Source organism: Drosophila biarmipes, chromosome 3L (assembly GCF_025231255.1).
Source record: "Drosophila biarmipes strain raj3 chromosome 3L, RU_DBia_V1.1, whole genome shotgun sequence".
Classification (NCBI taxonomy): domain Eukaryota; kingdom Metazoa; phylum Arthropoda; class Insecta; order Diptera; family Drosophilidae; genus Drosophila; species Drosophila biarmipes.
In genome coordinates, this window is record NC_066613.1 from 14322974 (window position 1) to 14335286 (window position 12313).

Below are 12313 nucleotides of genomic sequence, written 5' to 3' on the forward strand. Positions count from 1 at the left end.
TGAGACGGGCTTTTTCGCCCGTTTTTCGTTTCATTTGTATTTATTTTTGCTTGCACTATCAATAGACCCACATGAAAAGGCGGCAGCCCAGGCGCGTGGGTTTGTCTGGGTCTCTGGGTCCGCCTGCCTCTCTCGCTCATTGGATTCGGGTTCGGAATTAGTTGGCATAGAGCTGGCGAGGCGTACGGACGCTCCGACACTTGGCTCCCTGATAAGTAATTGTACAAGAGCCTTGCTTGGGCGACGGTTACGGTTGTGGTTTCGTTTTCGGTGGTCACTAAAGATATATTGAAATGAGTGCCCTCATATTTCTGTGCGCGACTCTAATTGGCTTCGTGATTTATTCACTTATCAGCTCGGTGCGGCGTCCCAAGAACTTTCCCCCAGGTGAGACCATGTTCAGGTTCCCACAGGAATATGTTAAAAATTGTAGTTTTTCTCTGGAAATATTAGAATAGATAAGGGTCCTCGATGTTCCCGGAATTATTTGGCCAGTACTTTTCAAATAAATGAAAGGTACCTTTCATAGAGCTAGAAGTATTAAAATTCTGGGAATTAGTAGACTATTTTTTTTAAATGGTTCTTGTAAAAATACATAAAAATTAAAGAAATATATACATATCTAATAAATATTAGCAAGATATATAGATTAAGGAGGGGCTTGATGTTAAGGTACCCATAGTGAGTAGAACGCAACATAAGACCTGCCCCACGACCAATTCGTCGGCTCATTAGCAAGCTGTAATGGTGATCGGAGACATGGATAGCCAGGCGGCACACGACTCGACTGCCAATTAATCTAATTGATAAAATCGTCACACATTTCTGACACCTGGCCTAACTGGTCTGCATTCGGTAATAACAAGGGCCAGGCTGATTTATGTCAATTACAAATGCAGTTTATTTGCATAAGGATTGGGATTATGGGTGCAATGGCTCTCCGTATGTAGGCAGATTTTTATTATTTGTATATTTCGCAAATTTGCATTTCAAATTAAGTTGTATTAGTAAACCCCTTAGGGATTTTCCATTACGCAGAGAAAATATCTTGTTACCATTTAATAAGTACTAAAGTTATGAAATGCTGTGAAGTTACGAGATCACCGAACATGTGGCTGATTAATAGTTAATAACTAAAGGTGGCTGATTTCAAGGCAGAGTTTTTACTTTCGATTCGGTGATTTACTAGCTAACAGATTTCTGTAGAGCCGATTAGATTAGCAGTAGGCATTCAAAACATAGTTCCATTTGCTATATTAGGCCTTAGACCCTATTACCAACTGAGTTAGTTCTTTATATCCAAAGTTTCTGATTAATTTAATTTAAATTTTACGCTACTAGTATTATCCATTGAATTAATTACCAAGTTATGCAAAGATCTCAGTAGATTTCAATCCAATTCAATATAATTATCAACTGCTTTAGATTAAATTCGTAAGGTTTAAGGTTTTGATTAACTCCAGAAAATTAAATAACGTTCTTTCTTTTAAAAATTAACTTTCAATTTCGTTTCAAAATTATTTACTCAAACAGGTCCTGGTTTTCTTCCATGGCTGGGAAACACCTTACAGGTAATTTATTAGTATTAAAAGTGTCGTGAAAAAATGTTAAATTTAAATATATAATCTTTATATATTTTCTATTATATATATTATTAAAACCCTATTTTTTGTCAGTTCCGTAAGGAGGCCCGTGCCGTTGGCGGCCAGCACATCCTGTTCGAGCGGTGGGCGAAGCACTTCCGCAGCGACCTGGTGGGTCTGAAGCTGGGCAGCGAGTACGTGGTGGTTGCCCTAGGATACGACATGGTCAAGGAGGTGCAGCTGCAGGAGGTGTTCGAGGGACGCCCCGATAACTTCTTCCTGCGCCTCCGTACCATGGGAACCCGGAAGGGAATCACCTGCACGGACGGACAGCTGTGGTACGAGCACCGCCACTTCGCCATGAAGCAGATGCGCCATGTGGGCTACGGACGCAGCCAGATGGAGCACCACATCGAGCTGGAGGCGGAGGAGCTGTTGGGCCAGCTGGAGGGCACAGAGGAGCAGCCCGTCGAGCCGGTTACCTGGCTGGCTCAGAGTGTGCTCAACGTGCTGTGGTGCCTGATAGCCGGAAAGAGGATCGCCAGCCAGGAGGATGGCACTCTGCGACGCCTGCTCGACCTGATGAATCGGCGCTCCAAACTGTTCGACATCTGCGGCGGCCTGCTGGCCCAGTTTCCCTGGCTGCGCCACGTGGCCCCCGATCGCACTGGCTACAATCTCATCCAGCAGCTGAATACCGAGCTGTACGGCTTCTTCATGGACACCATCGAGGAGCACCGTCGACAGCTGGCAAAGGACCCATCGCAGGCGGATAACGACCTTATCTTTGCCTACCTCCAGGAGATGAAGGATCGCAGTGCTGGCGGCGAGAGCAGCAGCTTCAACGAGACGCAGCTGGTGATGACCATCTTGGATTTCTTTATTGCAGGCTCACAGACCACCAGCAATACGATTAACCTGGCCCTTATGGTGCTGGCCATGCGACCGGATGTTCAGGAGAAGCTGTACGCCCAGGTGACCGCCAGTGTGGCTGCAGCCAGCTCGGATGCCTTCCCCCACTTGAGCCGGCGGGAGTCGTTTGACTACATGGATGCCTTCATCATGGAGGTGCAGCGTTTCTTCCACATCACACCGATCACCGGTCCCCGGCGAGCTTTGTGGCCGACCAAGCTGGGTGGCTACGACATTCCCAAGAATGCCACCATTCTGATCAGCCTGCGTTCCGTGCACCTGGACAAGGAGCACTGGAAGGATCCTCTGGAGTTCCGCCCGGAGAGGTTTATCGATTCAGCTGGCAAGTGCTTCAAGGACGAGTACTTCATGCCCTTTGGTCTGGGCAGACGTCGTTGCCTGGGTGATGCTCTCGCTCGCGCCTGCATTTTCTCGTTTCTGGTGAGGATTGTGCAGCATTTCAGCATCGTCCTGCCGGCGGACGAGACTCCATCGATGGTTCTTCTGCCCGGAATCACGCTGACTCCGAAACCCTACAAGGTGCAGTTCGTGAAGCGCACCTAAGTGCATCACTCGATTCTACGGTGTCGGTAAAAATATTGGATATATTTCGGTGTTTAGTTAATGACAGAGAGATGGTGCTGTAAAATTTACCCTAAGATATTCCCGAGGATTTCGAAAATTAACTAATAAACGAGATTGTAATAAATTTATTAGATTCGATTTGAAAATGTGTTGTGTCGTTCTCAAAAAGGCGAGCGTTTACTGGATAGTTGTGGTCTAGTTGTTCTTTATTGATGTGCCCTCTAAATTAAGTTACAATGTTTCATAATTTAATCAAATTTACATTCGGCAAAATGTAACAAAATCAAATAAAAACGTTTTAATTTAATCGTTATCAATATCGTAAAGTACGTTTGTTTGTATGAATGCATAACAACACCATGTCAGGGTCTCAACGTAATTGGGCTTAATGAAAAATATTTACAAACTCAATCTGAGGAAATCAAAAACATATACAATGGGTTGTATAACACATTAAATTAGTACATACGAACTAGGTGGAAGCGATCTCGCCAGCTGGTGAAATGCTTGAGTAAGGTAATGCTTGGTCCTGGACCTCTTCGAAAATTATAGTTTCAACCGCAGATAATATGTATGCAGACGAGTGTGTGTAACAAAGAAAAACGATAACGAGCCGACTGAATGACCAACTTTTCTTAAATGCTAGTAGTGACTGCACTTAGGCATTCCGCCCTCTCCTGCGAACCATGTTTCGTGCCCGTGCTCTGGCCTCTGCTTAAGTTCTGGCAGGCAAGCCTTTGCCTCCTGTAGGGTGTGTGGTGTGTTCAGGGCTTTAGAAGGATTCGCATTTGAATAGTGTTGATGGTGTCCGGCCGGGTATGGTGCTAAAAGTTGAAGCCGGTGCTGGGCATGTTGTCCGGATTGAACTCGAACTGCTGTGTGCCCGCCACGGGAGCAACCCGGCTGTCCTCTTCCTCGTTACCAAAGTACTGCTCGATAATGTAAAATGATTTGTGGTAGATATCGCGGTTTTCGTGTGCCTGCAAATACTCGATCTTGTCCAAACCTAAAGTAGGGGTGGCAATTTTAACGTTTAAGCCACTTCATATGACAAATTCACTTACCTCCGCATTCCTCGATGGTGATGGCATAGGGATTTGGTCGTGTCTGGAACTTTTCACCTGCCTTCAAGATGTTTTCTAAAGCATTCAGCGCCACCTGGACGATGTCTGAGTCGACGACGGTGAGGAAATCGCACATGGGAGGCACACAGCCCACCTGCACCAAGTAGTTTATCTGCTCGGAGGTTCCGCTGCTGGTTGCGTTGGTAATGGCCCAGGCGGCCTCTTTTCGCGTTTTGAACTCTGCCGTCTGCATGATAATCATCAGCTGGGGGAATATGTTGGCGTTGATTATGGCCTGGATCTGCTCCCGATTCCCGGCAGCTATATTCGAGATTGTCCAGCAGGACTCCTTCTTAATGGTTTCCGCCGTCGAGCGCAGCAGGTGGCTAATGCAGGGCAGGGCGTTGTATCCCAATATCACCTGGGTCTGCTGATCGTCGCCAGTCACAATGTTGCCCACAGCCCTCAAAGCGGCTGTGCTGACGTTGTGCTGCGGATGTCTGAAGGCAAGAATTAATGGGTATTCGGGTAATTTACAATGCATTACTACTTACAGCAGCAGTTCTACTAAGCGACGACAAACGCCTGCATCGATTACAGCCTGAATTTTATCGTTGGGTCCATCCGACAGGTAGCTAATAGCCCAGCAAGTGTCGCTGAGCACGTCCGCATCGGTGTAGTCCAGTAGCCGTGCCAGTATGGGCAGTCCGTGGACAATTTTGGCGAAGTCCGCGGGTGGGTTCTTGCCGCGGCAGAGATTAGAAAGCGTCCACACCGCATTCCGTATCATAGTAATACGCTCCGAGTTGCTTAAAACGCTGCAAAAAGTACAAAAGTGTGACAAGGATGCAAGAGCGAAACCAGGTCATTACTTACTTCAAAAGAGGCATAAGAATGCCAGAGCCGAGCAGATGGTCCCGGCACATGGGTGAGTCTCCGGCAATATTGCCCAGGGCCCACACAGCCTGCTCCTGGACATCGTCATGGGGACTGGAGAGCAAGTCAATAAAAATGGGCACTGCCCCGGCCTCGATCACGATCTTGGTTTGGTGCGAGGTGCCAGAGGCAATGTTCGTCAGCGTCCAGGCGGCCTCAAACTGCAGCGTGGCATTCGAGCTGTTCCGCAGAAAGGTGACAAACTGCGGCACAATTCCCTTCTGGATGACCTCCTCGATGGGTGGATTGGGATCGCGGGACAGCAGCTTGCGGAACTTTTGCGTGGCCTCCAGCTGGTCGCTCTCACGTCCACTGTAAAGCATCTGAATCATTTCCTCGTTTATAACGGAGGGCACAGCTCCGCTGCCCGCTGCTGGCTCGTTCTGTCCGCCCGGAAAATGTGTTGGCCCGGTACTGCTGTCAGCCATGTGCATGTCGGCAGTCTGGAAAGCGAAAGCAATGGGTTTTGGGATATGCAGAAATAGATAAATGCCTATGGACCCACCTGCAACTCGTTGCTGGCGCTGCTCTCCATTCCGGCTGATGTCGAGGAGGTGGCCGGCTCCAGGACCACATTGCGGCGCTTGAAGAGCTGCTGCTCGCGTTTGTTCTTCCGCAACTGAATGCCCACCTCCTCGCGACGTCGCCGCATCTCTGTGGAGTCCAAGGCGGCATTTTTATAGCGCTGTTTGTGGGTGGTGGACATGTCGTAGTCTTGGCAATTTAAAAACTGCAATTATTCCAGAAAGAAAAGTTAAAAAGGGGATTGCTTACAGAGATTGACAGATTGAATGTTAGTTACTCCGTTTTCTACAATGTAATTTAAAACCCTGCCTGCTCTTAGCTTAGAAGAAATTGTGAAAAGTAATGAATAGATAGAGAACCGAAACAAGGCTTATTGGTCTCAATGGAGTGGGAAATATTCGAATGGAAAGTGAATAACCGTGACTGGTTTTTCTCCGATAATCCCATCCAATCCCAATTCCCAACTGGGCTTCGAGACCCTGAAACTAAGCATCCGCTCAGCGCCTGCACTTAAGTAATCCCCTCATCTGTGGCAGAGATTACGTTGCTTGGCCCGCATTTACGTATAATATTTAACGAACTATTCGGTTTTCCTGACAAAATGCACAATCACAACACTTTCACATTTCGTTGTGTGTGCACCTTGCGTGCGTGTGTGGGTGCGGGCTTAGGTCAGCATTATGAATATCCATAGCTCCCGGAAACGCCCTGCGCTGGGCCTCCACTACTCCCGGCTGATAGCGTACGCGCCACGTAATTGGAGCACATTTTACCTGTTCCAGAGAATCCTTTCCGCGTTTTAATCATGCAAAGAGATTGGGAAATTTTTTTTTTTTTTAAATATTAAGTTACTTCCTTCCGTGAAGAGGGAAGAATTATTTGGCCGCCCCGTTGGAACGGGTTAACGCCACTGCCAATGTATGAAATTAAATTTCAAGAAAAACAAAATTTAATGGACAGCTATGTAAATATCGTGCAGTAGTTTCTGGTGATGTTATGATGACAATGAACGATGAGCGATGACGATGAACGATAAGCGATGAAAATGTTATCAATATGTGTGAGAAATTTTAATTTTGAGATTTTGTGAGTTGGTATAAGCGTGGATGGTGTTATAGTGTGTTAAATGAGCAGTGTGGAGTGTGTTGTATTAGATATTAATATTAGCAGCTCGAATGAAACTGGTAATCGATGTCCAATTTTCAATTGGTTCATTTCCAAGTAAACGATAGATATCGTTATATTTAAGTAGTGTTGGATAATTTTGTCTTGTTGGTGTATATTTTGAGCAATTTAACAAAATATGCGAAATGTCTTCATTAACGTTACACGAATCGCATAGGGCGTTATCGTAGACTTTCATTTTGGAAAGTGTGTATTTGTCAAAAGCATGTCCGCTTAAGATTCTGTTTAGAGTCTTCGTTTCTATACGGTTGAATAGGTGTTCTTTGTTTTTAAACCAAGGCTTGGAAGTGGTATATGGTGAGAGGAGAGAGTAACCCTTGTTACGCTCTAATGAGAACAGACTGTATTCACGCTCCCAGTCTTGTTTTATTTGCGCGAACATATGATTGATTGCGTCCTTAAGGGTCCATCTGACGGGTGCGAAAGAGCCGTTAATTTTAGCATTTTTAGCCGCTGTATCTGCGAGATCGTTTTCCCAAATATTGGAATGGCTTGGAATGTGGTGAAATTCTATGGATAGCAGGGTTGGGTTGTTTATGACTTTTTTCAGAATGCATTGAGAGATGCAGTTTTTGGAGTTCGTGTTCTTTATTGTCTGGATGGCACCAAGACTGTCAGTTAAAATTGCTATTTTGGAGAACTTTTTTGAAATACCGAAGTCAATGGCTTTTTCTAGGGCTGTGAGTTCAGCAGTCAGCGACGATAGTTTTTTGTCGGTGTAGAAACTTTTTATCGAATTGGAATTTAAGTGGACAAAGGCACCTCCTGTAAAATTTTCCGACACAGAACCATCCGTGAAGATGATTTCCATATTTTTTGAGGTTAAACTTCTTATTTTTTCTTTAAATAAAGAGAGAATTATAGTCTCGTTTGCCATTTTTTTATTTGTACAAGTACCTTTAAAGAAATTTGTGTCAACTGAAATCTTGCGTGTGGACAGAGAGTAAGGACAAATAGGAGCAATACTATCCAGGATATTTTTAAATTCAGCATAAATTCTACTGTAACTAGTATTTTTGGCTACAAAGGAGTTTGACAGAAGCGACGCAGATGGTAGTCCATGAGCGAACGTTTTGGCCAACTCCTTCGCTGTAGCGAATTTAATCCTATAAGCTGGAGGAAGTTCAGCTGCAAGATTATAAATAATATTAATTGGAGTCGATTTAATAAGTCCTAAGGCCTTTCTAAGGTGGAAATTAGCATGCTTATTTATATTGTTTTGTACTGATTTTGATATGTTTGAAAAAGAGGAGCAGGCGTATTCATATCTAGTTCTAATAAATGCTTTATAAAAGAGTAGTGACTTGCTTGGATGTACTCCGAAGCGGCAACCACTGAGCATTTGAATAAACATATTCGTTTGATTCGATTTAGAGATCGTTTTATTTACATGCTGAACAGACGAGTTGTTTGAACTTATGACTCTACCTAAATAATTTATACTATTTACATTTTTTAAAATAATATTATTGCACAAGATACTTAAAGGTTTTTTTCTTAGATTAAAATGAATGGTGGCTGATTTGTCTGGATTAAAAGTAAGATTATTAATATTGCACAGTTCCATAAACCTATTTACTTTTTGTTCTAATTTCTCTTCAGCCATCGAAAAGACTTTGTCATAACAGACTAGAAAGAAGTCGTCAGCGTACTGGAACAGAATACTGTCATGGTCATTACTTAAGCTGTGAAGCTCAGCTGTATATAAATTAAAGAGGATTGGACTCAGACAACTACCTTGACTAACTCCTTTGTTTACAGTTATCTCTGCAGTACCCATAGTGAGAACTCTTTTACTAAGGAAGTTTATAATGAAATAAATATGATTGTGGTCGAAACCCAAACTAACTAATTTGCTACCCAGAATAGGGATATTGACGGCATCAAAGGCTTTACTTAAGTCTAAAACCGCTGCGGTAACGTGGAAACCACGAGCTTTTAGGTTGGCTATGTTATTTATTACATCGTTGATGCATTGGGCAGTAGAATGGTTTTTTCTGAACGCATAGGATCTTGGTGGCAGAATTTTATTTTTATTAATGTACTCTTCCATCCGCAATTTAATCAAACCTTCTAAGCACTTAAAAGTCACACTTAGAAGGCAGATAGGTCTGTTGTTGGTAATAATTGAAGAGTCTAGATTTTTTTTGGGAACAGGTATAACCCTTATTTTCCGCCACTGATCTGGAATAAACCCATTGTCTAAAGTAATGTTTAGCAGGGATACCAGTTTTTCTATTTGACTTAAGGGTAGAGATAGAAGCATTCTGTATGAAATGTTGTCAAGACCCTTAGCCGAGTCTGGGTTACGAGAGTTAAGGAAGTCAAGAAGTTCACGCGCTGAGAAATTAGAGTTGGTATATCTATAAAGCAGATCAGGAGAAAAAGATACGTCAGGACACATCGCAGTGTTGGGAGCTGTGGCTATTTGATTGAGAAAATCTCTATGTTCTGAGTCAGATATTGCACTGTTTGACGGTTTAATTTGTTTAAAAAGTTTAAGATTTTTGATTTTGTTCCACATATCTTTCAGAGAAGAGGGGTTAGAAATGTCTTCTGCTAGCTTATTGAGGTTTTCTTTTCTCATTTTATAATAATAGTTGTTAAGTTTTTTATTACTGTTAATATAGGCAATAGCATCAGATTGTAGTTTGGATTTAAAATATTTTTGTCTGCACGCGTTTCTTAATCTAAACAATTTTTCACATACCTCGTCCCAATACTTTTTTGGAACATATCTATTGTTTGTATTTATTTTAATTGAATTATTACAGTGTATTGTTTGGGATAAGTTGGAAATGCTATCTAACGTTGTAATTTGAATTTTGGAAAAGTCTTTGATTATTTTATTATGGTTAAATTTAATAATATTAGTCGAAGCAGAAATTTGGTCTATTTCAATTAAGATTGGGAAATGATTGCTATTTGATATTTTAGAATTTATTGAGGACCAGTTAGAACAAAGATTGCTACTATTAATGAAAGTGAGATCGAGTGTTGAAGTATAGGATGGGTTATGGGAGTAAGTTGGAGAGCCGTTGTTAAGGCAAAAGAAACCGGAGTGTAAGAGGGAATTTTCTAAAATACCGCCTCTGACATCTTGAGTATTATTACCCCAAATGCTGGATTTGGCATTGAAGTCACCACCTATGACAGTTAGACCACTCGATTGAGCAGCAATAGTAAATAGATCATCGCAGCCTTGTTGAAAAGAATTAATGTCTGTGCTGGGAGCAGCATAGACACTGAAAATATTAATATTATTTCTTAGGTTAATTGTACGGATACCAATGACTTCTAAGCTAATATCACAGTTGATTTGTTTAAAGCGTATGTGTTTTTTTAAGTAAATTCCAACGCCTCCATAACCATCGTTACGCGGCTTACATACAAAATTATAATTTGCCAAGCTACACATGGAATTATTGGAAATCCATATCTCTGATAAAATTGCTATGTCTATGTTATTGTTTACTAAGAATAATTCTAGTAATTGTTTGTTATTATTAGCAGTTAAGCTCTGAATATTATACTGTAGGATTTTTATTGTCATTTAAATAATATAACTTTATGTTTTATTTTCAAATGAAAACAGATAGACAAATGAAAGAGAAAAGAAAAACGAATAAATAAAAAACAATTAATTTAACAGAAAAAAAAAAAAAAAAAAAAAAAAAAAAAATCAGAAAAATAAGTAAATAGATAAATAAATAAATAAAAAAGTTATTATTCAAAATTAAACAAGTTGATTAATTTTGAACAAATCAATTTTTGAGTTTGTAAGTGCTATTCTGTTTCTTAAATTCTCTAAAAAGTTTCTTGATTCAGGTACTAAATTGGTTGTTTCGTTGACTAGAAATGAGGATATTTCAGAAGCTAATTGATTTAAGCTATTCTCCGCAGCTTCAAGAGCTGGATTGTCTAAAAAAGGTTGACTAGAGGGTGAGGAACTAGGTGGATTAGAATGAATGAGAGAAAACTTTTCGTTTGGAGTGTACTCATGTTCATAAAGAGCAGCTTTCCAGCTGATCATAGTGTCGCGTGAATTTTTATCTTCGTTTTTCTTGTTAAGAGAGTTCTTAACAACCTTATTAAAAGGGTTTTGTGCAAATATTTGTTGGGTAGCTATTTTGGTATTATTTTGTAACACTGGATTGGCAGATTTTCTTTGCCATGTTGGCTGGGGGAAGTGGGTTAAGTCGTTGGTGTCGACTTCATCTAAAATTTGGAAGAGAGAGGGGTACCTAATCTTCGTTTCATTTCGTGATAAATTCTCAATAGTCATACATTTCTGGATAGCGTACGCTCTCTTACGAGCAGGGCACTCAAGAGAGGTGGCTGGGTGATTTTGTTTGCAGTTGGCACAAACGAGTTGATTACATTGTTGTTCTCTTGAATGCGAAAGAGAACATTTACTGCATTTTTGTTCAGTTTGTTTACAATGCTGAGCAAAGTGATTAAATCTAAAACAACGAAAACATTGACTAAAAGGAACATATGGACTAACATTAATTTTGGTGTACAGGAAGACAATCTCGTTGGGAATTTGAGTACCTTTAAAAAGAATCTTAACCCTAGGAGTGTTAATAAAAATATCTTTATTGTCTCGGTCCTTAGTCTTCACACGAATTATTTCTTGAATAGGTACTGGAGAAGAAATGTACTCCTTAAGTTCAGAGTCGGAAAATTTTGTCGGAATATTAAAAATAATACCCATTTTAAAAATGAAATGCTTAAGAATTTTAGGTTCGTAACCATTACTTTTAAGATTTGAGGACAGGATGCTATTAGCTGCCGTTGCTGACTTGCACTCAGCCTTGCAGCGCCCATAACCAATCTTATTTACTGAAATTATATCTTTAATATTTAATTTTAGCAGGACAGCATTTAGTTCAAGAGGATTTATAGGAACTCTTCTAGGTCGGTTTTCGCCATTGGTTTCACCAATTTTGTCTATGTAGACCACAAAGGGTCCCTTGTGAGCGCTGCTGTACGAGTATCCGTTGTTTTCCAAATTTCCACTTTCTCTCTTCTCTTCTTTGCTAGCAGGATCCGTTATAGCTTTACCACTTACTTGGCTGGTTGGACTCGGATGACTTACAGGGTCAATGACTTCTTTCATCACAACTTCTTCGCTTTCCGATTCTACTAAATTGTTATCCGTAGGTTTTTTCTTTTTATTTAAGGGCGATAATTTCGGCCTTTTAACGTTGCTCAGCTCCGAATAAGGGTTTTTACCCTTGGCCTCGGAGGAGGCCATTTTTCTTGGAGTAACTTTACCCGTAATTGATTGTTTATTTAACCAATAACAACAGACAAATATTTATAAAAGGTATTAAACGTATATATTACGTTATATTTTTGTTTTGAAAAAAAACAGAATAAGTAAAAATCGGTATCACACACTGCTCAAACACCTCCGTTGCATGCAACAGTCAGCACGCGAAAGATGATTGGGAAATTTTACTTTACACGTTTTGAGGAGCGCGGTTGCCAGACTGTCGGGAATGCAGTGCACACAGC

General features: G+C 41.2%; 2 protein-coding genes across 4 annotated transcripts; one reads left to right on the forward strand and one right to left on the reverse strand.

Annotated features, from left to right (window-relative positions):
* The first annotated feature begins 139 nt into the window (after positions 1-139).
* LOC108028472 (probable cytochrome P450 305a1) lies at positions 140-3406 on the forward strand. The gene is made up of 3 exons (XM_017100334.3): positions 140-387; positions 1534-1571; positions 1677-3406. Exons 1-3 carry the CDS (start codon positions 294-296, stop codon positions 3057-3059), a joined length of 1515 nt encoding a protein of 504 aa, XP_016955823.1. The 5' UTR covers positions 140-293; the 3' UTR covers positions 3060-3406.
* On the reverse strand, positions 3257-12295 carry LOC108028471 (importin subunit alpha-7). Of its 3 annotated transcripts, none has more exons than XR_007763606.1 (7): positions 6379-8275; positions 5586-5810; positions 5021-5523; positions 4699-4962; positions 4145-4644; positions 3550-4086; positions 3257-3492 (listed from the first exon to the last, which is right to left on the reverse strand). XR_007763606.1 is itself a non-coding variant. In XM_050885829.1 (7 exons), exons 3-7 carry the CDS (start codon positions 5784-5786, stop codon positions 3905-3907), a joined length of 1650 nt encoding a protein of 549 aa, XP_050741786.1. In that variant the 5' UTR covers positions 5787-5810; positions 6379-6419; positions 12242-12295; the 3' UTR covers positions 3257-3904. The 3 variants fall into 3 exon arrangements, 2 of the variants coding, with proteins under 2 accessions (XP_050741786.1, XP_050741785.1); XM_050885829.1 differs by adding an exon at positions 12242-12295 and having other exon boundaries at positions 3257-4086; positions 6379-6419; XM_050885828.1 differs by adding an exon at positions 12071-12233 and having other exon boundaries at positions 3257-4086; positions 6379-6515.
* Between the last annotated feature and the right edge of the window lie 18 nt (positions 12296-12313).

What these genes read in the sequence shown, in the direction of transcription:
- LOC108028472 (XM_017100334.3), top strand. Translation starts at nt 294, where the DNA reads ATGAGTGCCCTCATATTTCTGTGCGCGACTCTAATTGGCTTCGTGATT. An exon ending in TCCCAAGAACTTTCCCCCAG is followed by an intron (nt 388 to 1,533) that starts GTGAGACCATGT and finishes TTACTCAAACAG; the next exon opens with GTCCTGGTTTTCTTCCATGG. An exon ending in GGCTGGGAAACACCTTACAG is followed by an intron (nt 1,572 to 1,676) that starts GTAATTTATTAG and finishes ATTTTTTGTCAG; the next exon opens with TTCCGTAAGGAGGCCCGTGC.
- LOC108028471 (XM_050885829.1), bottom strand. Translation starts at nt 5,786, where the DNA reads ATGTCCACCACCCACAAACAGCGCTATAAAAATGCCGCCTTGGACTCC. An exon ending in GCGCCAGCAACGAGTTGCAG is followed by an intron (nt 5,524 to 5,585) that starts GTGGGTCCATAG and finishes TTCGCTTTCCAG; the next exon opens with ACTGCCGACATGCACATGGC. An exon ending in CACCATCGAGGAATGCGGAG is followed by an intron (nt 4,087 to 4,144) that starts GTAAGTGAATTT and finishes CCCCTACTTTAG; the next exon opens with GTTTGGACAAGATCGAGTAT.